We start from the raw sequence: 27,320 nt of genomic DNA on the forward strand, positions 1-27,320 counted from the left end.
TCAGAAGGCAAGGTGTAACAGGTCTGAGGGGTTTAAATGGAGAACGGCGGAGGAAGTCAGAATCTCCCATCAGCCCCTCATGACATCACTTCCGGTGTCCGTGAATCGCGACCATTTTGAGTGTGGTGATGTCTCCCTTCATAAAGGCCTGCAGTTAGGGAGCGCAGTAGCCGGACGCCGTGAGCCAGGAGGTCTGCCTCTCCTGCGCGGCACTTCGGAGGACGTCAGCGGAAGTGGCCGTGCGTTGGAGGGGGGTCTCCCTCTCCCTCTCCCTCGTGGCGGCTGCAATGGAGGTGGCCGTGCGTTGGAGGGGGGTCTCCCTCTCCTCCGTGGCGGCTGCAGTGGAGGTGGCCGTGCGTTGGAGGGGGGGTCTCCCTCTCCTCCGTGGCGGCTGCAGTGGAGGTGGCCGTGCGTTGGAGGGGGGGTCTCCCTCTCCTCCGTGGTGGCTGCTGTGGAGGTGGCCGTGCGTTGGAGGGGGTCTCCCTCTCCTCCGCGGCGGCTGTTGCGGCAACGTGGGAACCGAGGACAGGTGAGTAACAGTAACACAAGAATTTTTTGGAATATTGTTTTTGAAATATAATTTTAAAGAAAAAACTTTTAATCCACCAATTAAAATATATTACTCAAAAAAAAATGTATCACCTCCTCTGATTTCAGTCAGGGTAATGAGACCTCAAAATGCGTTGTGTATATTATATAGAAAGAGAGATCGGGATTTCTTTATTTATTTATTTATTTATGCCACCAAGGTTTGACCTTCTTTTCCAATCTCAATTAAATATAAGTTAATTACCTGGTTGGCAGATCCAACCTCAACCTCTTCCTCCTGTCCCAGTTTATATGCTAATACTGTCCAGGGAAGGAACTTGGAAGGCGACGACGCGTTTCTCCTACAAATATAATTATAGAAAATTGCCTTTATTAGCTGCACGGAGGGAAAACCGGTCCCGTCGCATTACCAGGCCGAGAAATGTCCGTTGCTGTGCATGAAATAATTACATTTGAAAGGACATGAGTTATTTTTATTTAATTTTTTTTTATTAATTTTTGTATCTAAAAAGTTTTTGCTTTTTAGTTGTCAAAAAGTTTCATTCCTTGTTTTGTTTTTTTTTTTTTGCATTTTTACATGATGAAATTAGATGGGTTATGTTAATTTGAATATTTTGTTAGCATTTTTTTATCCAAGCAGCGTGTATTTTCATTCTAGAAAATTGCGGTTTTTTGTAATTTTAGTTTGAGGATATTTCATGCAGAATTTCCCTAAAATGAAACTTTCCGTCGATGGGAATTTTCAGAAATGTTAATATGTTAACAATTCTGTAAATCTGTTTAGAGAGTATTTTTTCTCCTTGATGGTTGAAGGTTGATTTTATTTTCTTTAAAATTAGAATTTAATTGTTTCTCCCGCCCCCCTTCAAGATCGAGGACAATCATTGGTTAGATTAATTATTCAACGCTCGAAGTTATAAAGGATTTTAAAACCTTACTCGTTACAATATCCTTAACAACATGATAACAAACCGGATAAATCATTAATCAAGTTTATTGCTGATTTCACATAGAAGAACTGCATAAAGCATAAAAGATTTGTTTTTTCCACCAATATTTTCAATATTTCCAAAAAACAGTGTTTTTCGACCATATATAAGATGTTAACTCTTTTATACATATTAGTGTTTATTTTATATTCTCTATGAAAATTACTTTTACAGGCATTAACAGGAAGAAGTGATGTCACTAGCGCCAATGACATCAATGTTAGAGTACAGTGATGTCAGCACAACATCCATCTTACTAACAAAGCTGAGCAGAGCGCAGTGATGTCACTAACTAAGCAAAATTATGTCATTTCTGGGCACAGCGTGTCAGCAGCATAGCAAAGCGATTACATAAACACAGCGCAGTGATGTCATGAATGGACGATGGGCAAACAATTCCACAGAGCTTGGGTTGGATGCATTAAGCCCCAGATTTGCAGGTGCTCTCTGGGAGACATCTTGCTCTGGGCCCAGTCACCAACACAAAACCTTTATTGCAGACACATAGTGGTACACAGTGTATACTAACACCAGTGGTCTGGGGGTTTCCAATAGTGGCACATGTCGGTTTGATGCCTGATGAACAGGGTTCATAATGGGAGTTTGTGGGGCATCTGACCTGGCATTGCCTGTAGGGTATGCAGACGTTGGAACCTGCAGATCTAAAAATGTAGCCATAGATACATTCGCAGCCCCATCTGCATTCCAGAGTACAAGTCGGCTTTAGAATGCTGAGCTCATCACAATTCCGATGACACGTCTTCATGCAGCCCCAGTATTTCGGAGGGGGGCAATGGGCGACTGTAAAATAAAGCATGTTTTGGAGCACATCAGAAAAGGAAAATATTGTAGAACAACTCAAATATCCCTAATACATCAAAACGACCATTTAGAAGCTCCCTAAAACCTAAAAACAACGTAGTCAAGCTAGCCGAGGTCAAACACAGGAGTCAGAACAGTAAACGCTATCTGGGTGCTGGCACAAGGCATAGACTACCATCAGAAGGCAAGGTGTAACAGGTCTGAGGGGTTTAAATGGAGAACCGCGGAGGAAGTCAGAATCTCCCATCAGCCCTCATGACATCACTTCCGGTGTCCGTGAATCGCGACCATTTTGAGTGTGGCGAAGTCTCCCTTCATAAAGGCCTGCAGTTAGGGAGCGCAGTAGCCGGACGCCGTGAGCCAGGAGGTCTGCCTCTCCTGTGCGGCACTTCGGAGGACGTCAGCGGAAGTGGCCGTGCGGTGGAGGGGGTGTCTCCCTCGTGGCGGCTGCAGTGGAGGTGGTCGTGCGGTGGAGGGGGGTCTCCCTCTCCTCCGTGGCGGCTGCAGTGGAGGTGGCCGTGCGTTGGAGGGGGGGTATCCCTCTCCTCCGTGGTGGCTGCTGTGGAGGTGGCCGTGCGTTGGAGGGGGGTCTCCCTCTCCTCCGCGGCGGCTGTTGCGGCAACGTGGGAACCGAGGACAGGTGAGTAACAGTAACACAAGAATTTTTTGGAATATTGTTTTTGAAATATAATTTTAAAGAAAAAACTTTTAATCCACCATTTAAAATATATTACTCAAAAAAAAAATGTATCACCTCCTCTGATTTCACTCAGGGTAATGAGACCTCAAAATGCGTCGCGTATATTATATAGAAAGAGAGATCGGGATTTATTTATTTATTTATTTATTTATGCCACCAAGGTTTGACCTTCTTTACCAATCTCAATTAATTATAAGTTAATTACCTGGTTGGCAGATCCAACCTCAACCTCTTCCTCCTGTCCCAGTTTATATGCTAATATTGTCCAGGGAAGGAACTTGGAAGGCGACGACGCGTTTCTCCTACAAATATAATTATAGAAAATTGCCTTTATTGGCTGCACGGAGGGAAAACCGGTCCCGTCGCATTACCAGGCCGATAAATGTCCGTTGATGTGCATGAAAGGGAAATAATTACATTTGAAAGGACATGAGTTATTTTTATTTAATTTTTTTTTATTAATTTTTGTATCTAAAAAGTTTTTGCTTTTTAGTTGTCAAAAAGTTTCATTCCTTGTTTTGTTTTGTTTTTTTTGCATTTTTACATGATGAAATGAGTTGGGATACGTTAATTTGAATATTTTGTTAGCATTTTTTTATCCAAGGAGCGTGTATTTTCATTCTAGAAAGTGCGTTTTTTGTAATTTTAGTTTGAGGATATTTCACGCAGAATTTTCCTAAAATGAAACTTTCCGTCGATGAGAATTTTCAGAAATGTTAATATATTAACAATTATGTAAATCTGTTTAGAGAGTATTTTTTCTCCTTGATGGTTGAAGGTTTATTTTATTTTCTTTAAAATTAGAATTTAATTGTTTCTCCCGCCCCCCCTTCAAGATCGAGGACAATCATTGGTTAGATTAATTATTCAACGCTCGAAGTTATAAAGGATTTTAAAACCTGATTCGTTACAATATCCTTAACAACACGATAACAAACCGGATAAATCATTAACCAAGTTTATTGCTGATTTCACATAGAAGAACTGCATAAAGCATAAAAGATGGGTTTTTTCCACCAATATTTTCAATATTTCCAAAAAACAGTGTTTTTCGACCATTTATAAGATGTTAACTCTTTTATACATATTAGTGTTTATTTTATATTCTCTATGAAAATTACTTTTACAGGCATTAACAGGAAGAAGTGATGTCACTAGCGCCAATGACATCAATGTTAGGGTACAGTGATGTCAGCACAACATCCATCTTACTAACAAAGCTGAGCAGAGCGCAGTGATGTCACTAACTAAGCAAAATTATGTCATTTCTGGGCACAGCGTGCCAGCAGCATAGCAAAGCGATTACATAAACACAGCGCCGTGATGTCATGAATGGACGATGGGCAAACAATTCCACAGAGCTTGGGTTGGATGTATTAAGCCCCAGATTTGCAGGTGCTCTCTGGGAGACATCTTGCTCTGGGCCCAGTCACCAACACAAAACCTTTATTGCAGACACATAGTGGTACACAGTGTATACTAACACCAGTGGTCTGGGGGTTTCCAATAGTGGCACACGTCGGTTGGATGCCTGATGAACAGGGTTCATAATGCGAGTTTGCGGGGCATTTGACTTGGCATTGCCTGTAGGGTATGCAGACGTTGGAACCTGCAGATCTAAAAATGTAGCCATAGATACATTCGCAGCCCCATCTGCATTCCAGAGTACAAATCGGCTTTAGAATGCTGAGCTCATCACAATTCCGATGACACGTCTTCATGCAGCCCCAGTTTTTCAGAGGGGGGCAATGGGCGACTGTAAAATAAAGCATGTTTTGGAGCACATCAGAAAAGGAAAATATTGTAGAACAACTCCAATATCCCTAATACATCAAAACGACCATTTAGAAGCTTCCTAAAACCTAAAGTCTCGATTATTTAGTGAGGGTTCCCACCTAACAGCAGCTGAAGGTTTCTACTTTGGTTTTGATAATCATTGAATTAACCAGAATAGTTTCTTGTGGTTATGGAAGGGATGCTTGGTTGTAATTAGTTTCGTTTGAGTTCCTTAAAGCTTTAGGTAAAGTAAACATACCTTGTTCTTGAGATTCTGTCTCTCCAATCCAATAGGAAAACATCACTGCAAGGAAGATCGGGGCCATCAGTTGACTTGGTACCAGTTACACTTTCCATAGAATAATACATTTTATAGAATTCGTTGTGTACTCACGCAACATCAGAAGCTTCACAGATAGGTTACAGCTGGACACGGCCATGGCTTTTTATGTCTGGAATGAGATAATGAGATTTATTTGATGTAACGTAGGAGGAGACAGGCTATTGGGGTGCGTTGAGTGACTCTTCTTCACCAATCAACTGCATCATGTATGTTATCGTGGGCATCGGAACAAGAAGCTTGAAAAAGTATCAAAAATTAGCATCTGGATTTTTTTTTTTATTAAAAAAATGGAATAAAATTACAGGCTCGGCTTCATTAAAACATTATTTTTTTTTTATTATTTTTTTTTTTTTTCTATTCTTTTTGTTATGAAGGAACACCGGCTTAGGATGGCAGAGACCTCTACAAGTGAAACATTTTTTACGCAAATAGATTTATTTTATAACAATCATTTTACATTTCTAATATTTTTGGCCAATATACACTAAAAACCTAGTGCTGTAATTGGTATTGGTATTTATGTAATTGTCTACATAGAAAATTCAATAGAAAATAGGATTCCTTATTGCTTATTCTTATAAAAATAGAGCATTAATAGAAAAATAGAGCATTAACAGATTCCATAAAACTATTACAAAAGAACAAAATACAAAATCACCAGTAACAGTTAATATACACAAATAACAATGACATGAAGAGGTATCAGACTTACCGGTACCCGAGGAAAAATAGAGCCCTGCTAGTGTGAGTTTTACAATCTATTAGACGGAGTCGCTCACCTGTTCTGCCCTCTATGTCTTAACGAAATCCTCAAAACGCGTCGTATATATATATAGGAAGCCAGATCTGGTTGTTTACCAATTTGGGTTCCCATTATTTTGCAATCTTATTGCACAAAGTGTTGCAAAGTTCATGTTTTATTATTATTATTATTAGGTTAATTGCCCCGTTTGGCAGGTCCAACAACGGCAAAAAAACCAATTAAAAAAAAAATCAAATTGTCCCAATTTATATGTAGATATTTCCAAGGAAGAAACCTAGAAAAATTAACCCTTAGATTGAGGAGCCTATGTCTGACCATAAATATTTAAATGTTGGGGGTAATTAACACGTTTGTAAATACGGCTTGCATCTGTGGTCCGTTGCTACCCCCTGACATGTACATTAAATGCCCCTTTACACCTCTCGGTTTTCTCGGTAGGCTTTTTGTATATCGACAGTTGTTATAATACCGATAGTTGAGTCTTGGTGGGACATTAGTGACACATTCCTTGCTTTTTTGTGTCAACAAAAAAAGAAAACAAATTACAAAATGTGAACATTTTTGGGCAGGGACTCCAGAATATTTTGCTGCCAATTTAACGCCAGGTCGTTCCTCTCCGCCAATTAGGTTTATGAAGCAATTGCTAATTAAGTCATATTGCAAAAGCACATCAGCTGGTTTCCAAATTCATAATCTGACATAAGACGCTAGTAACAACAAAGCCTTTTATAATCCATGACCGACGAGAGATGGGAAAAGTGTCAGTAATGTCCTGGATCCACACGTGGTCACCCGAATTCAGGGGTTTGACCGAGGAACCGAATCAAAGTGAAGGTCCATGCCGTGGCCATAACCGGTTAAAGGGCCAAGAGAGTAGATGCCGGAAGATTGAGGAGGGTCTTCTTAGAGTAAGAACGTTATCGTGGCTTCAGAACATGAAATGGGATAGAATGATATCCATAGCAGAACCAGAACTGGGAAATGAAGGGGGGGGGCACAGGCATTGAGTGGATGGAATAGGCTGTCGGCTCCATCACTGCCTACAAATTAGAAAGTATGAGAATAAAGGAAAGGCAAAAGTGGACCAAAGTGGGGTAAATAAGCTCTGAAAAAACAAATGCTGAAAACAAGGTCCATACATATGGATGATGACTTCATGACCGCATAAACAGCTGAATACCAGGAGTGCCGAGAGTGCCAGGTCAGGGCTTGGGTGTGAAATAGACACTGTGCTGGGCCATTGCGCAGTCTGTTTACTCTGCCGGTAATTACCCCTGAATAAATGTAGCCCGATACATTTCCTCGCTGCAAACAATACGACCTACTTACATAATAAGAACACATGAGCAGAAAATAGCGACCTCGATTCTTGGCTGTTCTAGAAAAGAGGTTCTAGGTGGAGCAAAGATGAAAAATACGAAAGGTCAACAGCTTGTTTGTTTGTAAGTCATAAAAATTTCTAAAGGGTCTTCTTTGTGGGTTTTACCACCAAAACAACAATTGTGAAAAAAAAACATTTCGTCAATGAGAATAGAATAAGGAAGAAAAAAATAGAATGTTGTGAAGACACTTAAAGTTTGTAAACTATTTCACTCATACACATGCATTTATTGGTGTTTCTATGAGAAAGCCAAAGAGAGCAGAAGAATTTAAGGGGGTTTACTTTATAAATGTATCACTCTTAAACCTCTAATACTTTCCCATTTGTCCCTTTGAATGAAAAAGAGAAGGTTAGAGAGAGTCAGCGAGGGTATATGAGCTCAAAGTACAAGCCTACTAAATCTCCTTATCTCCTTTCCTCCTTGTGTCGTATCTTTCCAGACACTCTGATACCTGGGTCATCGAGGTCCAGCTCAGCTCAGGATTTTGGTGAAAGAGGTAACAAGAATGATACATTTTTCTTCCGTTATGGAGAAAAAGTGGCAGTACCTTCCCAACCATTAACTTGTCCAACCTAATGAGAGTGTTCTCCATGGTTGGTAGGAGAACCCATGTAGATGGACGATTAATTCTCATGTGGACTCGATATCTTGTAATATTTTGTTCAGCGTTAATTATGAGATCTTCTGAGGCTGCAGAGTCCATCTTTACTCTGTACATCTACTGCCACCTGGTGACAATCATAAACCTAGTCATTAATAAACAGGGAATTACGAATGATTATCAGGAGAAAAGATGTGCATTGAAATGTAGATGTAAGTTTAAATTTTCTTGGGAAGGAAGATTTTAAAAAGTAACTTAGTTAAAAACATTCTCCTGATTTCTGTAATTTACAGTAAATCCGTATGTTTAGGGCTGGATTGGCAATGACGAGGAGGTCCTGGCATCCTGATGACATTAGTATGGCGGACACATTGATGCACGAATGGTGGGCATATCCACCCACTGGGCGCACGCTGCATCATCCTTACTGTCCCTGGGGTGGCAGATCGGGTGAGTGTGTGACGCTTATGCCCAGTGGTTTGTCTAAAAGCTAGTCTGGGCCTGTGAATGCAGAATGAACCTTGATTTCCCATGTGGTGTTTCTTGGTTTAACCAGTTTTTCATTCCCGTTCCCAGCCATGATTCCAATTCTGTTACCTACGGCCCCCTCAGGCCTCAACATTAACTCCCGTCACCTGTGTCTTATATCCAAGTGTAAGTCTAAAAATACTTTGTGATTGTTTTCTTGGGGGACTTCTGCAGCTTTCTCATGCCCACTGACGTTGGCAAAACTCCATTAAAGTGGTTACTTGAGTGATCGCTTTCTCCTGCCTGACTCTACTTCTGCTCCTACTACCCCTGCTTCATTATTCTAGCAAAACTAAGTCCAGAAGATCTCCATGGCCTAGACGCTCAGTCTGTGAGATACCCCATCTGTACATCCGTATTGTTGCAGGCCTCACGTACGCAACATTGCCGGAGGGATACTGATCTACAGTGTCAAAGAGACACAAGGAAGTGAAATTATTTTCATCGATGACAAATTACACCTTAAAGATGTTACAACATGTGTCGAGGTTGTGGATCAACCCAAATAATTACAAGGCAGGCAGACCAGTCAGACAGGCTGAAGCAGCACATATATGTAAAAAAAAATATTTATCATATATCTTAACGATGCTGGTCCACCTACTCTCATTCGTAATTCAATGAAGCCTCCTTCTTGGTTCTGCTGAATTTCCAAACCAATCAGAGAGATAATTCTTAAAACATGACATTTTGTCTCATTTTCGACTGGAACACTTCATTGTCATGTGACACAAAAGTAGACTTTTTTTTTAGGTCTCCTTTACATGCAGATTCTTTAAAAAGTGGACTGGTCCACCCAAGGAGATATGAGTGCAGTGGGGTCACTGGGGTCATGTAACATGAAGTTGTGTGTTAGCGCGAGTGTGTGTTAGTGTTTGTATATGTAAGTGTGTGTTTTCTAGCACGTATATTACTTACTAAGTGGGGCAGGGCACCCACTCAGCTTTAACTGCCCCCATGCCAGTAAGCCCCATTGGGTAATACCTTCAAGACCTTTAAGAGGTGCCATCTTTGTAGTGGAAACACGCTACTGAGTGGTCTTTTTGTGTGTCCATCTCATCGGTAGAAATCATAGTTTTAATGATACACAGTGATATCTGGGAACTCTTCAGGTTCCACCTAAGACTCCAGGAGAAGAGTCGATTCTCTGGGTCGCCAGCAGAAAGCTCTGGACAGGGAGCGGGGCGAGTCAGAACACCTCGACCGCCACCCTATTTCCCCCTTCACTGACGTCAGTGGGCTTTTCTGCCCGCATCCCACAAGGGGGGATCTGGGAACACAATGAGCCGGACATGATAGTCATATTCAAATGTTTATTGGTCCAAAAGAACATTATAGTGATGTAACATGAAGCGCTGCGTTACATTGCGATAGCTATAATTCCTCTTCCATAATGGGGGTCACCGAAGATAATTGGGGGCTGAAAGCACGGGTTATTGGGTTCAGCTAATATTTTCTGGAGCACTGCCTTGGAAGCACACAGGGACCCGACTTCCCGCTGCGGAATATATACGGCTCTTTGCAGAAGCAGCCGATCACGCAATTCATTGTGCAAAACTGCGGTGGGTTTTGATAGTTCTCACAGTTAAGAGGACAGGAGCTTCCGCACGAAAGCCACTCCTGGTTGCTTAGACAGCGTTTATCTGCAAGAAAAAGAATAGAAACTTAGAACCAGCTGGCAGATCGGCCCCATCCGGCCCCCGTCTAGTCGCCCGTTTCTCCTGCTGTAAAGACTCAAACCTTAATCAGTCGTTGGTCTCGTCTCAGATTCGGGAGCCGTATGTCTATCCAATGCATGTTTAATACCCCTCACTGTATTACCCTCTACCACTTCTGCTGGGAGGCTGTTCCCCATATCTACTGCCCTCAGTAAAGAGTCTGGTGTCATGAGTCATTTTGTTTAAGCCATTTGTCTTACCTGTCTTACCTGGAGCAGCATCTGTCAAGCTGTACGCTACAATGACAAATTGTGAAGAATACATAATGATGTTAGCGAGCATTCCATGATTTCAATTGTGTATGAATAATATAAAATGAATGACGATGTGGATATTTTCCTTCATATTTGCATATCAGTGAAGTGAATGAATTAGGTTTAGCACAGTCACGATCCGTTTAATATATTTAGATTTGTGACAGTTATAAATGTAAGGTAATATATATGGTGGTTTCCATAGCGATTGCTCTACATTCCACATTTTGGAATTTTCTAGGTCCTCTTATTACATAAATTGAATTGTAAAACATTTTCTGCTGTAAATGAATTAATACATGTACTCACCAAAAGCAATGACAAGGATGACAATCCCCACTTTCAGCATTTTCTATCTTCTTTTATCTAAATAAAAAAAAATAATTAATATTAATGGGGTTTTATTTACCCCGTTTAATTTATAAAGCCATTTTCTGCTGTTTCTGTACACATTATCGGGGCTTTTAGGGCTGTAGAACCCTGCGATACCCTCATACCCAGCAAACATTCTGACCTCCTAGAAAAGAGGGGCATCAGGGGAGGAAAGAGGGCAGCAGGGGAGGAAAGAGGGCATCAGGGGAGGAACGAGGGCATCAGGGGAGGAAACAGGAGCATCAGGGGAGGAAAGAGGGCAGCAGGGGAGGAAAGAGGGCAGCAGGGGAGGAAAGAGGGCATCAGGGGAGGAAAGAGGGCAGCAGGGGAGGAAAGAGGGGCATTAGATGAGGAGAGAGGGGGCCTCAAGAGGGGGGAAAGGTAAATCATGGGAAGAGAGGTGGCATCAAGAGAGTTAAAAGAGGCATGGGGATATGAGGCTTAAAGAGGGACTGACCAAACTAAACAGAGACACTTGGGACATATGAACATTTCAAGGGAGTTTTTACTCAAAAGAATGTTCCTTAAGGGCAAAATTTCTCCGCGTCAAGGGCACACCTTCACGCCGGCCAACCAGCCAAGGAGGCCATGGAGTGTTTTTGGTGGACATCCCCATGTATTAGGACATTAAAAAAAATGCCTTAAAAAGCTTTTCCAGAATTCACTTTCTAATCATGTTTTATAGCGGGGACAGAATGCAGTGTGGTATCTTACTGTATCATTAAAATTATTTAAAGAAAACTTAAAAAACAGATAATTTGGCAAAATTTTAACAGGAAATAAATATTTTTTTAAATAAAAAACTCAAATATTACATTGAACTGTAGGATTTTTTAAGGAATTTTACAAATTGTTGGCGCTATACAAATAAAAGATAATAATGAAGGATAATAAATAATACAAAATCATTCTAGATCCTAAAATAAATGAAAATATCATTAATTCCATCAGCCTTAAAATACTGAATAGAAGAAATAAAACATTCATTTTTTTAACCCTTGCCTGACGTTCTTTGTTTATTTTACGGATTATATTCAAAGTTCTAGAATTCTGAGATGAAGACCCAATTTTTCTCTTACCTGCCCCTGGATGGGTTTTTTTGGCTACAGTTGCTTCTTAGAAATGGACTCGTCTGTAGAGGAGGAAACAGGCTGCCGGTATTTATAGACCTTACATCAGACAAGGACTACGAAATCCAGACTTTTTTGTCTCAATCGTTAATGATTCACAACAAACTCTGTGTGACGCAACGAGGTGTGCGAACCCTCCTACTCCACCGCGGGTTATTGGGAAACTTTTCAACTTTCAGTGATTCTCTTTCCAGAAATGAAATGAAAAAGAAAAACACACCTAAAAATATTTCACATTCAGTCTTCATACTTCCGCTTGAAGATCAGAAGTTGAAATTGGTCAACACACAAAGACAATAAGTGAGCAAAATGCATCGGGTATTGTAAGTCCTTACTTCCAGTTATAGGTTTTGTCGTTGCTTATTTAGGGAATTGTTTCAGTGGGCTCTGGTATCATCTCATGCCTGCTGTCCTATTTGTTTTTCTATTTCTCTTTATGTAAAAGGAGACAGGGATTTAAAAATTAAAAAAGACGGGAAAGGGAAAAAGGAGACAGGGATTTAAAAAATTACAGGAGACAGGAAAGGGAAAAAGGGATTTAAAAAATAAAAGACATGGGAAAGGGAAAAAGGAGACAGGGATTTAAAAAATAAAGGAGACAGGGAAGGAAAAAAAGAGAGAGATTTAAAAAGAAAATAGGAGACCGGAAAGGGAAAAAGGAGACAGGGATTTAAAAAATAAAAGAGATGGGAAAGGGAAAAAAGAGACAGGGATTTAAAAAATAAAAAAGACGGGAAAAGGAAAAAAGAGACAGGGATTTAAAAAATAAAAAGAGATAGGAAAGGGAAAAAAGAGGCAGGGATTTAAAAAATAAAGGAGACGGGAAAGGGAAAAAGGAGACAGGGATTTAAAAAATAAAGGAGACAGGAAAAGGGAAAAAGGAGACAGGGATTTAAAAAATAAAGGAGACAGGAAAAGGGAAAAAGGAGACAGAGATTTAAAAAATAAAAGAGACCGGAAAGGGAAAAAGGAGACAGGGATTTAAAAAATAAAGGAGACGGGGAAGGAAAAAAAGAGAGAGATTTAAAAAGAAAATAGGAGACGGGAGAAAAAAAGGAGATAGAAAGGACTGACCATACTTAAAAGGGAGAAATAGGAGCTATCGCTTTCCTAACACATACACGGTGTGCTTGTATCATCTGTATCATTTTTTATTATTTTGTGCGTATTTACAGCACTCGACGTTTTAAACTACACTTTGTATTTATTTTTCCGTCTTGACTTTAATAATAGTTGTTAATAATGTTGTGCAATTACAGAGCGAAGCGATTTTTTATTGACAAGCTTTCGTGGGAGTTTTCTCCTCCCAGATTTAATATCGTGATTTTTAAGATGCGTGACAAGTAGGTAGTAGCCCAGGGGAGAAAAAAAAAACGACCTTATAGAATGACAGGTGTGGAGCGCTCGTCATGTCATCATAAGTAATCCGTACCAGCCCTTCGCTCCCAATATCTGCTAAAGGGAAAGTAAAGGGCGTAGAAAAATATCCACCAAACGTTATTAATATCTGTCACTCTCCAAAGCTCTACATGTTACAGGTATAAAGCTGTTTGTATTGGAGACCTACTTTTCGGGGAGGAAACCTTGTTTTTTGAGAAATGTATGGCAACAGAAGGGTGGTAGGCGCTCCAGCCCTATTAGATACCCAGGCCAGCCACTAGGTGGCAGTGTTTGGGGTGCAACAGACATTAGGCTTTCCTATTAGATTCTAATCCACTTCTTTTTGAATATCAGAAGTATCCATGATATGAAACCGCTTTACTTATATCACTCGACTTGTGCAAATTTGAATAGAATTTTGTTAATTTCGTTAGTTTGTACAAATGGCGGAAAACTAAGGAGAAAACTCTGAATTGTCTTTTTAACCTCATTGTTTTTTTTTTTTAACTCACTCTAACTCTACCTTCTCCGACACCTGCTTTCATGTCTCCGCTTCCCCCTGTCTTCAATGGGGGAAGAGTTTGCCCCCTGTGGTGTGCACAGAAGCTCAACCCTATAGGAAGAACGCTCAAGAGGAGAGAAGAACGAAGACAGAGAGAAATAAAGACAGAAGGATGCAGAAATATGGAAGCAGTTGTCAGAAAAGGTATGGAGAGAGTGGGAGAAAGTGAGAGAGAGAGAAAAAAATGCAAAAAGAAGTTTAATCCTAAACTGAATTTTGGTTTTGAGGAAGCAGCAATGCTAAAAAATGCAAATATTTCATGGACCCAGAAAAGAGCTGAAGAGGTGGTTGACTTGACGGAATAAAGAACGACAACAAATAATTAATACTTACAATCACACTTTTAATTAAAAAAAATATTGAAAAGCACCGTACAGCCTTAAATTGATCATTTTTGGTTGGGTATGACAAGCGATTTCCTAACACCGATATCATCCCCAGCTGATCCCATAAAACCCAAGCAACCGAGGAAGAGCAGAAGGTTGGCCAAACCGCTGTTGTTGCGATTCGGGTGCAGACAACAGTTTAGTTGTTATATTGTTGACCCGTTTTAGGACATTCTGAAAGCGGGATGCATTTGCCATTATGAAGGACCATGCCTTCCACGCACACGCATCCAGGCTTACATATCATAAGACAAATTTTGTTTACATCGCAGGTTGCTGGGCAGTGACCATAGCACTGAGAGTAAACCTGGTTAGGTTCCCTACAATAGATACATTGTTCCTTTTTCACGCATATACGAGGCTCTTTAGACTGAAGGACAAAGCCAGGTGAGCAGTCGCATCCAGGCTCGCAGATCTTAGGGCACGCCATGGGGCCATCGCAACCGTCAGTACAAGGCTTGCACTCGTAGTACTGCTGGTTGATATCACACCTATTCTCTGCGGAGAGAGAGAAAGAATTTATTGTGTGGGAAACAAATTTAATTAAAAGAACGCATTCCCATCACAAAATAAAATGAGAAGGCAGCTGCCGACGTAGTTGAAATTCTAGTGCGAAATGCGTCGGGTAATGGCCAAGTCTTTTCTGGGCAGCATCCTCTGTATTCACAACACTTTAGGTGTCACGTGCTTATATTAAACACATATATATTTTTTATAATATATTTAAATATCCCTCCACCCTTTTAATTGTTAAATTTATTTAAGGAATTGTTGGATTAATTAAAATTAATATTTTATAATGAAATCGGAAGCGGTGGATGGAGTCCGTCTCAGACCACACTTTAAATATCTTGAGTAAATATAAACTCTTTTAGAGCAAGAAGCACTTCTCTGGCTTCGGAAATGTTCAGAATGCATGATTACGACATCATCGTCTTTATGTAATAACCTTGTTTGGATAAGTAAAGTACATTTTGCAATATTTAGTAAAATATGTGAAAAGACGTATTTAACATTTAGGAAATGGGAATTTTTATCCTTTCAACATTTATTTTCTTACCGTCATACTGTTGGGAATCGACCAGTGTCAGGGGGAGCACTGAAAAGAAGATTGCATATTTTGATTAAAGTTTTTTTTTTTTTAATATTGTTTATTAACATAATTATGTCTCTTATTAATAAAGTGCAAGACAGATAAAAAAAAAAAAATTACACGAAACTATCTGAGCAATCGAATAAACTTTCACCTTCTAAATGAGAGATTTACTAGTATTTAGTTATTCATTTGAAAGGTGAAATGCGTCGGCAAGTGAAGCTTCTAATTGAGTCAATAAGTAAATAATTAACGTCTTCCAATTTAGTCGGCTATTTGAGTCCATTCTGTAGTAAAAACTTATGACTTAAAAACATAAACTTTGAAAAGCTAAACTTAAAATGAATTATGATTAATAATAAAAATAAATAATAATAATAATAATAATACAATTTTAAAAAATATAAAAAATAGTATTAATAGCAACAAAAAATAATAGGTTTGGTTCATTAAATTGAGTGGAGTAAGGTGTCTATCTGGCAATTCCTTGGAAAGAGTTGGGTGCATTCACCTTCTTCTAACAATTTCTTTTTTTTAACCTGGATTGCCGTGTTTGGACATTTAAAGGCTAAAATGAGGTTTACATTTTTAATATTCTGGTTGTTCCCCAAGACATCTCCTGTTGAGAATTTTCTCAATCCCTCCTATAAATTAGATCGAGTTATCTGAATCTAAATAGTAGCCTCTGTGTACTCACCGAACGCAGCCAGCAGCATTATGGGAAGCATCTTGGTCTGGGAGAAAAATAGCATAAAAAAAAGACAAAATAAGTCACAAATAATAACCAGAAGAAATAACAATCAGATTTGTCTCGTCTTAGATTCAGGAGCCGTATGCCTATCCCATGCATGTTTAATACCCTCACTGTATTACCCTCTACCACCTCTGCTTGAAGGCTGTTCCACTTATCTGCCACCCTCTCAGTAATGTAAAACGTCTTTTCTTTACACCTAAACCTCTGACCCTCTAGTGTTAGACTATGGTTTCTTGCTTTATCCTCTGAAATAAAGTATTCTTCTGGTCTAGACACAAAGCCCAGAAGAATTTGCCTTTTGTAGGGAATCTTCTTGTGACTGCTGCACTCCTCACCTTCGAGGTAACACCGTAAGACACGCTAACCCCGTAGCAATAGAAATCAGGAGCCAATAAACCTGGAATGGGTACAATGTGTCGGTACGATTCCCGTCCCCGTCTCACCTGTGTCGGTGGCAGGATCTGCGGGTATCTTCTCGCTGGCGTGTTCTCTGATTCAGCTTTTTTTTTTCTGGAGAACCCTCTTTATTTATAATCAAGCTTTTCTGGGTGGGAAGCGTCTTACATCAGGAGCACATGTAAAAAAAAAAAAAAAAAAAGGTGGTTATCCGAATCTTAATTAATTATCGTTGACTTAGTACAAGCTACACCCTGCACGTTAACCGATTTATGTAATACCCCCTCTGGGCAGAACCCATGAATCTCATTGAACCCCTTAATATTATCCTTATTTCTTGGCATCTATTGGGTTTTTTTTCTCTTGCAACATACAATTGTTTTAGAACACAACTGTACATACATATACATACAGTATATATACAATATATAATTTTAATATGTATAGAATTTTTTTAGATAAATCTCTATTTTCAGATAAATCCCTATTTTTAGCATAAATGTACCCGCCACTGTAACCCCACCCTGGCTATTAGGGCATGACGAGCTTTTTGACATTAAAAGGGTAAATAATGCTTTTCATAAATATACATATTGAAATATACCCCCCCCACACACACACACACACACAATTTATTTGGAATGATGTATTTTTTTTCTTTTTTTATCTTGTAAAGCTGTAATATAGCAATTATAAAAAAAAAAAGGATAATGCAAGAGTCATTTTTAAGGAATATTTGTAAATATGGAGCAGTCGCCATGGAAACAGTGCCTGTGAATTAAGCGGAATAGCACTCAACTTAATGCGTGTGTATGATCATGGCTGCTTAGGCAGATACCCTTAAATAACCTCAAAACCCAACCAGTAGCCCCAAATAAAGACTTGGCAGCCAAATCAAGGTGGGTAGAGCCTATGGTGGCTACGAGGTTCCTCCGCAAACTTGACCAAGAGTCCCAGTCCGTCCGATGCCACAACACAATTAGAGGGGGGAGAAGTCTCTACCCTTCATTGTTACCATGGTTACCACAACCAACAATGTTGCATGATCTCCCTGTAGGAAAGGGAATGCTGACACTAAGACCTGAACTGGTCATCTGAACTGGTCATGAAGGACGCCTGGTGGGACAGTAGGTCCTCCATTGAGTGTATCCAGACATTGTTTAGTGGCCACTGGCCTTAAAGTGCGAGGGCCGCCTAGTCATCCGCAGTCAGGCCTTGCTAAAGAGGCCTCTTAAGACCTAAGCTACCAGTCATGTCCTCCTTCTATGTTCAAGGGTTCTAGACACCCCATCCCAAATTCCAGAGTGCTGAAACACGTAGGACCCTGATGATCTTAAATAGCGTAAAATAAGTATTTATTGTTTGTTTGTTTTATGTTTTTATTCATGATATTGAGTTTCTAGGTCAAAAAGTAGGAATTGGCAACTCGAAGGGAGAGCAGAAATTGGGGAAGAAGATTATTTTGCAACAATAATTAAATGTCACACCTGTTTTGGATGACACAATCTGTCACACCCTGACACGTGCTTTTGTATTGTTTGAGTTTGATTTATTTGATGTGGACGCCTTTAATTTGTTCTTCTCGTTGGGTTATTGGCTACAGCGGCCGCTTTGCACACGTAAGGATTTTGATTCCAAAAGTCCTCGGTATAAACAGAAAGGAAACGGCTAAACACCCACTCTGCTCAGGTGCGGTACGACAGGTGACGGAGGGACTTCTGAGACTCCTCCTGCGGAGGAGAAAAAGTCAAGTTCAAACTCATCCTTACAGCAAAAGTGCATACAAACGATAAAATGAACCACATTATATTTATCTATCTATCTATCTATCTATCTATCTATCTATCTATCTATCTATCTATCCATCTATCTATCTATCTATCTATATATCCATCTATCTATCTATCCATCTATCTATCTGTCTCTTTGAGTCTTGAACACCCAAGGTGCCTCCTTTAACGCAGGAATTGAAAAAGTTGGTATTTTCTAGAATAACTGGTGCCAGGTGGCCTCGATCTGGACTGTCCCTCGGTATTAAGCTTCCCTCGGCTCCATCCTTGAGCTTTCCCGTTACATATTGATGTCGGTTACATGGCGATCTGTTACGGGTCTTATAAAAAAACTAAACCTCCATCTTTGGTCAACCCCTTGGAAATTTTCTATTCAATTAAAAGTTCAGGATCCCCCCAGCAAAAATTCTTAGTGAATATCCAAGATGAACTGTGTTGGAGGTATTCTTGAGCCCAACCTTCTGTAGACCCTTTTGTCACATGTTACGATATTTAAATTAACAAACATGACAATTTTACCCAAAACAACTATTCCAGCCAAAAGTCAGTACATGGAGCACCCCAATCTCACCTCTCCGGGTGACAGAATGTGCGACCTGTGTCCATTTCTCTCCTGTAATAATGGGAACTATTGCTCTTATATATTGTCAGTGCTGAGCAGGGTGGATATGGACTGACTATAATTAAATGTTTATTTGAGTGCTTGAGAAATAGCCACGAGAAATGTATGGACTGGATCCAACTGCAGATTGCATTATTGGCTCTGGCGAAACAGAACCTGTGTTTATGGTCAATAAAATGTACTGGTATGATGTAATGGTGCAACATTTAACTTGGCATTCATGACGCAGTGGACTCTGGTCACGATTCACTTGGAGTCATTCTCCACCCAACATCTGCATCTTCTATTAGTTCCATGGAGAACATACTGCCAAGAAATTCTGGGGGACAGAACTGTCCTCAACATGGACCACTATCATCCTCTAGTCATCTTCATTGTCCATGGCAGTTACTTTTACTTATCTCTTGAGAGAGCCTCTTCCTTACCCTACGTGGTCATTATAAGACCCTCTGTCCTCGTTCACTTATGAGGTTTCGACATTGTATTTTACTGAGTTTCCTCCTGGTGAGTCTGGGTACCATCACCAGCCCACTCAATATTGGCCCAATTTACAAGATGGCCAGACAGGGCCTGTTGGCACATCGCAGGCACCCATAAAACATTAGTACCTTAGCTATGTCCTCGAGCTGGACTTTTGTCAAAATTGTGCCTCCAAGTCTTTCACCATAATGGAAGGGTACATTAGAAATCACGCTTGGGTGGAAACAAAGTATTTGTTTCTTGTTGAGAAATCGTGTTAATCTTTTTGACGATGCTCCATGTGTGTAATATCTAGGACAGCAGTCTGGCGTTCAGCAATAATTGCCATGTGAGTACATGTTGGATATTGAGACAGTGGAATAAAACTTGATATTTTGTAACAATAATTATACGTTAGGTATAACAGCACGCACGCTTACCAAATGGCAGTTGTGGCAGCTTTGGGAGTCGAATGGGATTGAGTTGGCCGTAATGTCAAGTTGCCGAGGCCGATGTAGCAGAGGTGGTTTTAGAGTAACTCAACCATTCCCTACAGTGAGATTTGCCACCAACTTGAGGATATTTTAAGTCTTCTAGAATCAGCCTTAAACTTGTGTTGAGTTATAAGACAGCACGTAGCAGCTCACATCGTCCCGAAGAGTCTCGTCCAATCAAGCTTTCAGCTGAGATGGTTGGTTGAGTTGAAAGAATTATCCAACTCATCGCGTCTTCTCTGTAAACTCCCAAAATATCAAGTCAACCCACTGGTCCTGAACAGTTTGTATGGTTGGAGCTAGTTAGCGTTACGGTCTGGTGGATCACTTGTAACGATTCAGAAATTGGCAGAATATTCAGCAATAAAATGCCAGAACATGTTGCACAACAAGAAGGTGTTGGCGTGTATTACATAATAATCACAGAAATCTCTTAGGTCATCAAACAAGAAACTGGTTCTTTTGTCATTAGCAGTCCTGTGTGTTTCTTCAGTGTATCGGCTTTCAATGGGAAAAGAAAATAGCCAGGGATCTTATATAATCCATAAAGGAGTCATACAAAAGGCTCTATATATTGGAAGCCTAGGTCTTATTATTATTATTTTAAGAAACTAGTCGTCCTGTGTGTTAAAATGTGATGCTCAAGTTGTGTTGAAGGTATAGATAAAAATTGAACACCAAAAATAGGTGTAAAGGCTTGTCATAAATATTAAAACCAGTCACATTCTCAGGCCATAACAGTGAATCTCGTTTAACATCTTATCAATGTAATTTCTTACATTAAATATGACGTTACTTTTTTCCCCCTCTCTTGTAATTGCAGGCAGCTGCCTCTAGGTGGCACTCATAGTTCAGCTTTTCTTGCATTATTCATATTGATACATTGTTTATCATAAGAACTTCATGTGCTGTATATCTTATTGGCCAGACATATTTTGCAACTAGTTTCTAACTAGAGTAGTCACATGATGCTACGGGAGAGAGAATGCAGTCCTATGGTGGACTTATTGTGTTTTTCCAATTTGTATGTAACATAAACCCAAATTATAAGTAAATTGTAACTTGGCTGAGAGTTATGGATCCCTGCAACCTACCCTAATAAATCAAGAATCACAACACTCTGGAGTTTTGGCAATACTTTGGCAAACCAGACGTAGCCAACAGCCAAATCTGGGAGCTTGACTTCGACAAAGCCTGGACCACTCTTGCAGACCATGGCCAGCTTCTAGGAATATGCCTGGCATTTTGGTTTAGTAATAACCAAAGGCCATTGGAGAAGTGACATTTTCAAGTAGATCATCCTTCTTATAATAAATATTATGGCATTCTTTGATGTCCAATTTAAGAAACATGTCCAATGATTGCTCTCAGCGTTTAGCGTTGATGAACGCCACCCAAAGCTTGTAAGGGCGTGTGGGAGCAAGAAAAGTAATCCTCCAATTTCTATTCTTAATTATAGACTATTATGAGAGTTTCTCATCGGAGGTTAAAGGTTCATCACAATATAAAGACGTATAGATATATACATATTAACCCTGTAAATGTTTCTTGTTTGAAAGAACACTCCTTACTCTTTGACAGACATGAATGTCGGCTTGTTAAATTTATTTAAGGGTTGGAAACAGGTTGTCAACAAGTCCTTAGTTTGGAAAACAGCGTTGTGTGTTATTGCGCAGGACAAAGTTAAGTCATTTTATCTGACGCCCGTTGGATAATAATGGTCAGTAAAAATATGGAAGCCTATCTCACTACCGCCCACGAAAAATTCATGTGTCTAATTTTTGTTGGATACATTGTTAGGAGCCCTCAAAATATTGTCGATATGAAAAAAATAGTGAGCAACAAGAAAATGAATTGATCAGTCAGAATCACATGTCATCTGCAAGAGTCTATAGTAAATATAACCCCAACCTGACCCAATACATACGGAAAATGGGGTCAGTCAGACATGCCCAGGGGTAGGATGTACCATAGTCTGGGAAATTATCTCCTAAGGGTTAGTATTCATCTACTTACTGTAACTTCTTGGTCAAAACACTATGATAGTCTCCACGTCGCTGAAGAACCATTTTATTTCAAAGACTGATGGATATTTTCAACACAAGTGCAAAGACATGTGGAGTCGTGGAGGGTCACCTAAATATGAGTTAAGGCAATATCAGATACTGGATTTGGACTACAAGAAAGAATCGTCAACTGGTGAGTTCTACAGGAGCTACAACACAACTGGAGATGTTGTAACTCGCAGCTCCTCAGGAGTCCACAAGATGGCGGCAACTTACCACTCGTTGAGCAACCCTAAGGCCTCCACCATTGAGTTCAGTATGGAGTGGATAGAGGGGCAAAAGGTCATCGTCGTTGACCTTATTTGCATTTGCCTACCCAGAATTCCTTGTGGTTGTGGCAGCACCATGAGATTTCTGGGGAAAAAACAAAACCTTCTGGCCTGTCTGGTAGATGCGGATTCATAAACAAAGCCAACGTTCTTTATTGATCTTAAAAGAGCGTTGATACTTTGTAACCCCCCCCTTAAAAAAAGTCGGAACACCGATAAAAAGTTAAATATAATTTATTTTATTTAAAGCATAGATGAAAAAAAAGTGCAGAAAAAATAAAATATTAGGATGCGTAGTTAAGGTTGAAGGGCCTCGTTACTGTCTGGTGATGTTGAGTTTCCCAGCCAGTAGGGGTAAGAGTAATGGGCTGAAGGATCTGGCGCTCCTGGGGCAGGCTTCTGGCTTGATACACTGGTTATTGTGCATGACGAAGCCCTTTTGGCACACGCAGCCCGGGGAGCACATCATGGGGCAGGCCCGGTTTGGCTGCAGGTAATTGTCGCATGTGTCTTGGCAATGGGAGTTGCAGTCGTCGAATTTCCCGTTGGGGCCGCAGGAGGTGCACTCGCTCTCCGGGATGCACGTGTTGGATGTTGGCGACGAGAGGACGAAGCCGGGCTTGCAGTAACACTCAGGCTGGCAAAGCTTCAAGCACGGGATCTCGACGTTCCCGCAGCTTCTGGGGCAAGGCTTGCAGGGGTAAAATATTTTATTGGGCTCGCAAAATGCATCTGAATGGAGCATAAAAAAAAAATACAAAAAAAAATGAAAGATTTAGAGAAATAGGTAAATGTTTATAACCAAAACACTTATGAAGCTTGACTGACATAAAATGTGTTGTGTCCCGCATTTTATACGTTTCCACAACTATTAACCCCTTAAGGACAATGGGCGGTCCCGAAACCCATTGAAAACAATGCATTTTGAGCCCGTACATGTACAGGCTTTGTCATTAAGGGGTTAAACTGCTATTCCCGGTTCTTGTGAATTTGGAAGAATTTCTTTTAATGGATTAAAGGCAATTTTTACATAAAAATGTTTGATTGCTAAGTTGGCCGAGCCTTCTTGTAAAGGATGTCCAAAACTCATATAATAATAAGAATAATTTAATAAGGAAAGGTTAAGAATATATTAACCATAATATGTTTTTTTCTACTAAGAATAAAATTGAATTGTTTTGTAAAAAAATGATAAATATGGAACAATCACCGTAATGGATAATCCAATGATTGTTCCACCGTAATTAGCCATTTTTTATTATTAAAGCCTGTGAGCATGAAGACGTAATGTGCCGACTGTCATATCCGGTCGTCGTTCACACTTACAAAGTTGGAAGACCACTGGCCTTAACCCCTTAAGGACAATGGGCGGTCCCTCAACCCATTGAAAACAATGCATTAATGTCATTAAGGGGTTAAAGTGCCGGGCCCACCTCACTCATATTGAGTTAACCAACCTGACTGCTTGTTGATCCACTTAACCTAAAAATCCACAAATGAAGAATTTTCCTTACCTGGCTGGGATCTTGCTGTTTCTTGAGCAGATACCCCAATCAGACAGAGCCCTGAAAAAAAGGGGAAAAAAACAAAAAACAGCATTAAGTTACAGTCTCCGAATTAGTAAATAGTAAAACACGTAGACAAATATTTTTTTAATATAAGAATATACTAATTAACTTTCTTGTTTCATAAAAAAAGTCATTTTCTTTTTACTTTAAAAAAAGAAATTATAATTTTCCCAAAATTGTAAACATTACAATATTGCTAAAATATATAATATATATATATGTTTTTTTAATTTATTCTGTTGGTATATATTTATTAAAACACCATTCCAGATTTTTTTATGCTGTGATTTACAAAGAAATTGGTATTTTTAATCTATATGAATTCTAGGAGAAAAATTCTGCTAAAAAGCTCTTCCAATTACCTTTTTATTACATTTTTTGTTCAAAATAATCCTCAATTTTTTAATGAATTACAAAATGTAACAATCTGCACTTAAACAGACATTACTGAATATTTTTCCTGTATTGAAAAGGTTTAAAATATTTATTTCTTTTGAAATTTTATGAAATAAAAAAATTATATGGTGATGGAATAGTAAATATATTAATGTTTTATCGGAACTGCTTAAAAAATATCTCATCATGCCTTTTTTTGTAATAATGTTGGTGAAAAAAAAAGAAATATTACCTCCCAAACGCACACCCTTTATACTAGAAATGACTAATTGAAAAACCAGTTCTAGCGCTTTGAGCTTCAAAAGGATTTATTTCCATGTTCAAAAAAACCTCTATATAATTTTCTTAAATCATATTCGCCAGTCAGATCTCATGTGTTTAAAAAAAATAAAATCTCCAAGAAATCCGTTACTGAACCCAAAAATGAGTCTATTAGCTGCATACGCGCACCGGAACACATACTAACACCTGTAGAACCTCTGCAGAGGAAAAAGTCAGGCTTTGCTGTTATTTGGTATTTATTATGCTCCATTTAAGACAAACTTTAAGGCAGTAGCATTAATCTGGCCAACCCAAATTGTAAGTATCTAACATTCCGAAGTGAATTGTTTGACATCGAATTGCTTATGGGGGAGGGGGGGGCTGCACCCTTACTAAGCACTAGTAATCAAAGAAAGTTAGTGCTGGTGAGTCAATGGGATACTATATGTACTAAATTGTGTAAAGAGGGTGGTAGATACGTGGAACAGCCTCCCAGCAGAGGTGGTAATACAGTGAGGGGATTAAACATGCATGGGATAGACATACGGCTCCTGAATCTAAGACGAGACCAACGACTGATTAAGGTTTGAGTCTTTACAGCAGGAGAAACGGGCAGACTAGACGGGGGCCGGAAGGGGCCGATCTGCCGGCAGGTTCTATGTTTCATTGAGGCTGTTTTTGGATTCTGTAGGTAACACGGTTTGTGTTGTTCTGTTGCACATGCTGCCCGTGGCCCTAAGTATACCACAGGAGATCCGTACTCACCAAGTGTCAGGAAAAGTTTCACGGCGATCCTGTTCATCATCTTGGCTTCTAGCGTTGAGTCGTTTCACACAGCGGTAGTCGGTATCTCCTCGGAATCCTGTATTTCTTCAAGTTCTAAAAACACTGACGTCTCGCCTCTTTCTGTCTGGCTGGGGAGATGTCTGATGTCTCTCGGTCGCAGGCTGAGGATACTTATAGGCGAGGGGTGGATGGGTGGTGGAGCTCATTAAAAGATCTAAATTGAATACGGAGTCAGACACGTACTATGTGACATCACTAAGGTATTCCATGCATTATTCGGTTCATAAATGACACGCACAATCGGTTTAATGCACGTCTAGAAAATTCTTGCCCCCAAGAGGTTACTATTAGTCACACCTGGTGCAAGGTTCTCACACGAGAGCGGGGAAGAGTTGACCAGAAACTTTGTGATGGTTACAGTAACATATATGACAATAAATGACTTAATTATGTCTAAAACGCCTGTCTGTACGTGCGTTCTGACACCAGGCATATTCGGCAGTCTTCCCACCGCACCTCCATGTTGGATATTTTTCCATAACACACGGCTTTAAAGATCATTATAAAAACCTTTGTGAATAGGGAACCCTACGAGAGAAAAAAACAACTTTCAAACTCTATTCATAAGGTTGAAAAAGTCATGGTTCCAGATAAACATTCGAGACGGTGAAGTCACCATTTTGGTCGTTGGATGAACAAATATTTTGGGTCGTACTCCTGCTCTTCGAAGGTTCGGCCGTGGAGATCTCCCGATGTTTATCCAAATACATTCACAGTCAGAACGTGGCCGCGCCGTGTGTTTTTTTTGCGTTCGGTTCTTCCACGGGTGAATTACTACATAATTAGCAGCTTACTAAAAGAAACTTTCACTATTGCTCACTGCTCTAATTGTATAACGCATTGCGCGTAACTCTAAAAGCAACGATAAGTCAAAGTTGCAGAGTTCCATCCAAATGGAGAAACATCTTTAGATCAATGTCAGGCAGCAGCTGCAAAAGCCAACAAAATATCATCATGTATTAAAACGGGCAACGATGCATCCACAGCTTTCTTACTGTACAAAATTGACTTGACCCACACAGATTCTATTCTCCTGTCTTCTTTTTCTCGTTTCTCTTTCATTTCCATGCTTATTAGAGGAGAACCCACCAATAGCCGTTTCCATAGTATCGGTGAACTTTATGATGGAGAAAAATTGAATATATTTGAATTTTCAATTAGCGTTGGCATGATTCTATCCATTTTTAATATAAAGCTTGCCCAAGGCTAGGGAAATCCAGCTGTGTGACTTGGCTTCTGCAAGGTGCTATGTTGTAACAAATAATAATATAACAGGATCACGCAACGATGACCTGTAACTCAGTAACATAGAAAGTATAAGTCGGCAAGTCTACACAGTTATTAATGTCACAAAATCATTGTTTGACCCAACATTTCATATTATGGCAGATATAGTTATTTTCCAAATTAAATACCAAAACTATATTCATAATTTCAGGCAGATAAACAAAACCTTCTCTCAAATTATTATCTTAATCCCTTTAATTAAATCCTAATCTTAATCCACACTTGGCACAATAACATATGGCAGTCTTAACCAAGTATCTGAACGCTACAAAACTTTATCTCCTAGAATTATTAGCTAGAACCCTAAAGAGGATCATAGGAATTGTAGTCCTCACAACAGCTGTTGACCCTACAGGCCACCCTGGTCTATAAGGAAATTGCTTAACTAAATGATCTGTCCAGAGGGGGGACCTCCAGATATCACATGGTGAGTTCTAGATCAGTTGTAACGGTTACAGGCTAAACCAATCTTAATCTAATCCATGGGAATGTCCAATCAAAAGGTACAAATTTATTTTTTATTCGGAAGAAATACCAAAAAATAGTAGAAAGCAGCACTTTTCATGCTGTGTTTCCAAGACCAATGGAACTATCCATCGATTCCACCGGAACCCATACATGCGTGTGTGTTATGTCACAGTACAGCGCGCGATAGAGAAATTACTAGAAACGAGGTGTGACATCATCGTGCCTATGTATGCCTCACATTCCTTGACTAATAGAATTCCATTTTCTCTTTCTCAAATATTCAGCCCGTAGCGTGT

General features: G+C 39.7%; 3 protein-coding genes across 3 annotated transcripts; all 3 read right to left on the minus strand.

The window, feature by feature from the left end:
- Positions 1 to 9,752: 9,752 nt before the first annotated feature.
- LOC128469619 (venom peptide SjAPI-2-like) lies at positions 9,753 to 12,030 on the minus strand. Its single transcript, XM_053451433.1, has 4 exons — positions 11,877 to 12,030; positions 10,735 to 10,791; positions 10,381 to 10,407; positions 9,753 to 10,096 (listed from the first exon to the last, which is right to left on the minus strand). The coding sequence occupies exons 2-4, from the start codon at positions 10,772 to 10,774 to the stop codon at positions 9,900 to 9,902; spliced, it is 264 nt and encodes an 87-aa protein (XP_053307408.1). The 5' UTR covers positions 10,775 to 10,791; positions 11,877 to 12,030; the 3' UTR covers positions 9,753 to 9,899.
- A 2,167-nt stretch (positions 12,031 to 14,197) lies between these two features.
- On the minus strand, positions 14,198 to 16,585 carry LOC128469615 (von Willebrand factor-like). The gene is made up of 4 exons (XM_053451430.1): positions 16,546 to 16,585; positions 16,046 to 16,082; positions 15,316 to 15,354; positions 14,198 to 14,753 (listed from the first exon to the last, which is right to left on the minus strand). Exons 2-4 carry the CDS (start codon positions 16,074 to 16,076, stop codon positions 14,395 to 14,397), a joined length of 429 nt encoding a protein of 142 aa, XP_053307405.1. The 5' UTR covers positions 16,077 to 16,082; positions 16,546 to 16,585; the 3' UTR covers positions 14,198 to 14,394.
- A 5,831-nt stretch (positions 16,586 to 22,416) lies between these two features.
- On the minus strand, positions 22,417 to 25,357 carry LOC128469610 (venom serine protease inhibitor-like). The gene is made up of 3 exons (XM_053451425.1): positions 25,189 to 25,357; positions 23,713 to 23,763; positions 22,417 to 22,930 (listed from the first exon to the last, which is right to left on the minus strand). The coding sequence occupies exons 1-3, from the start codon at positions 25,226 to 25,228 to the stop codon at positions 22,515 to 22,517; spliced, it is 507 nt and encodes a 168-aa protein (XP_053307400.1). The 5' UTR covers positions 25,229 to 25,357; the 3' UTR covers positions 22,417 to 22,514.
- Positions 25,358 to 27,320: the final 1,963 nt, after the last annotated feature.

Source organism: Spea bombifrons, chromosome 12 (assembly GCF_027358695.1).
Source record: "Spea bombifrons isolate aSpeBom1 chromosome 12, aSpeBom1.2.pri, whole genome shotgun sequence".
NCBI classification, from domain to species: domain Eukaryota; kingdom Metazoa; phylum Chordata; class Amphibia; order Anura; family Pelobatidae; genus Spea; species Spea bombifrons.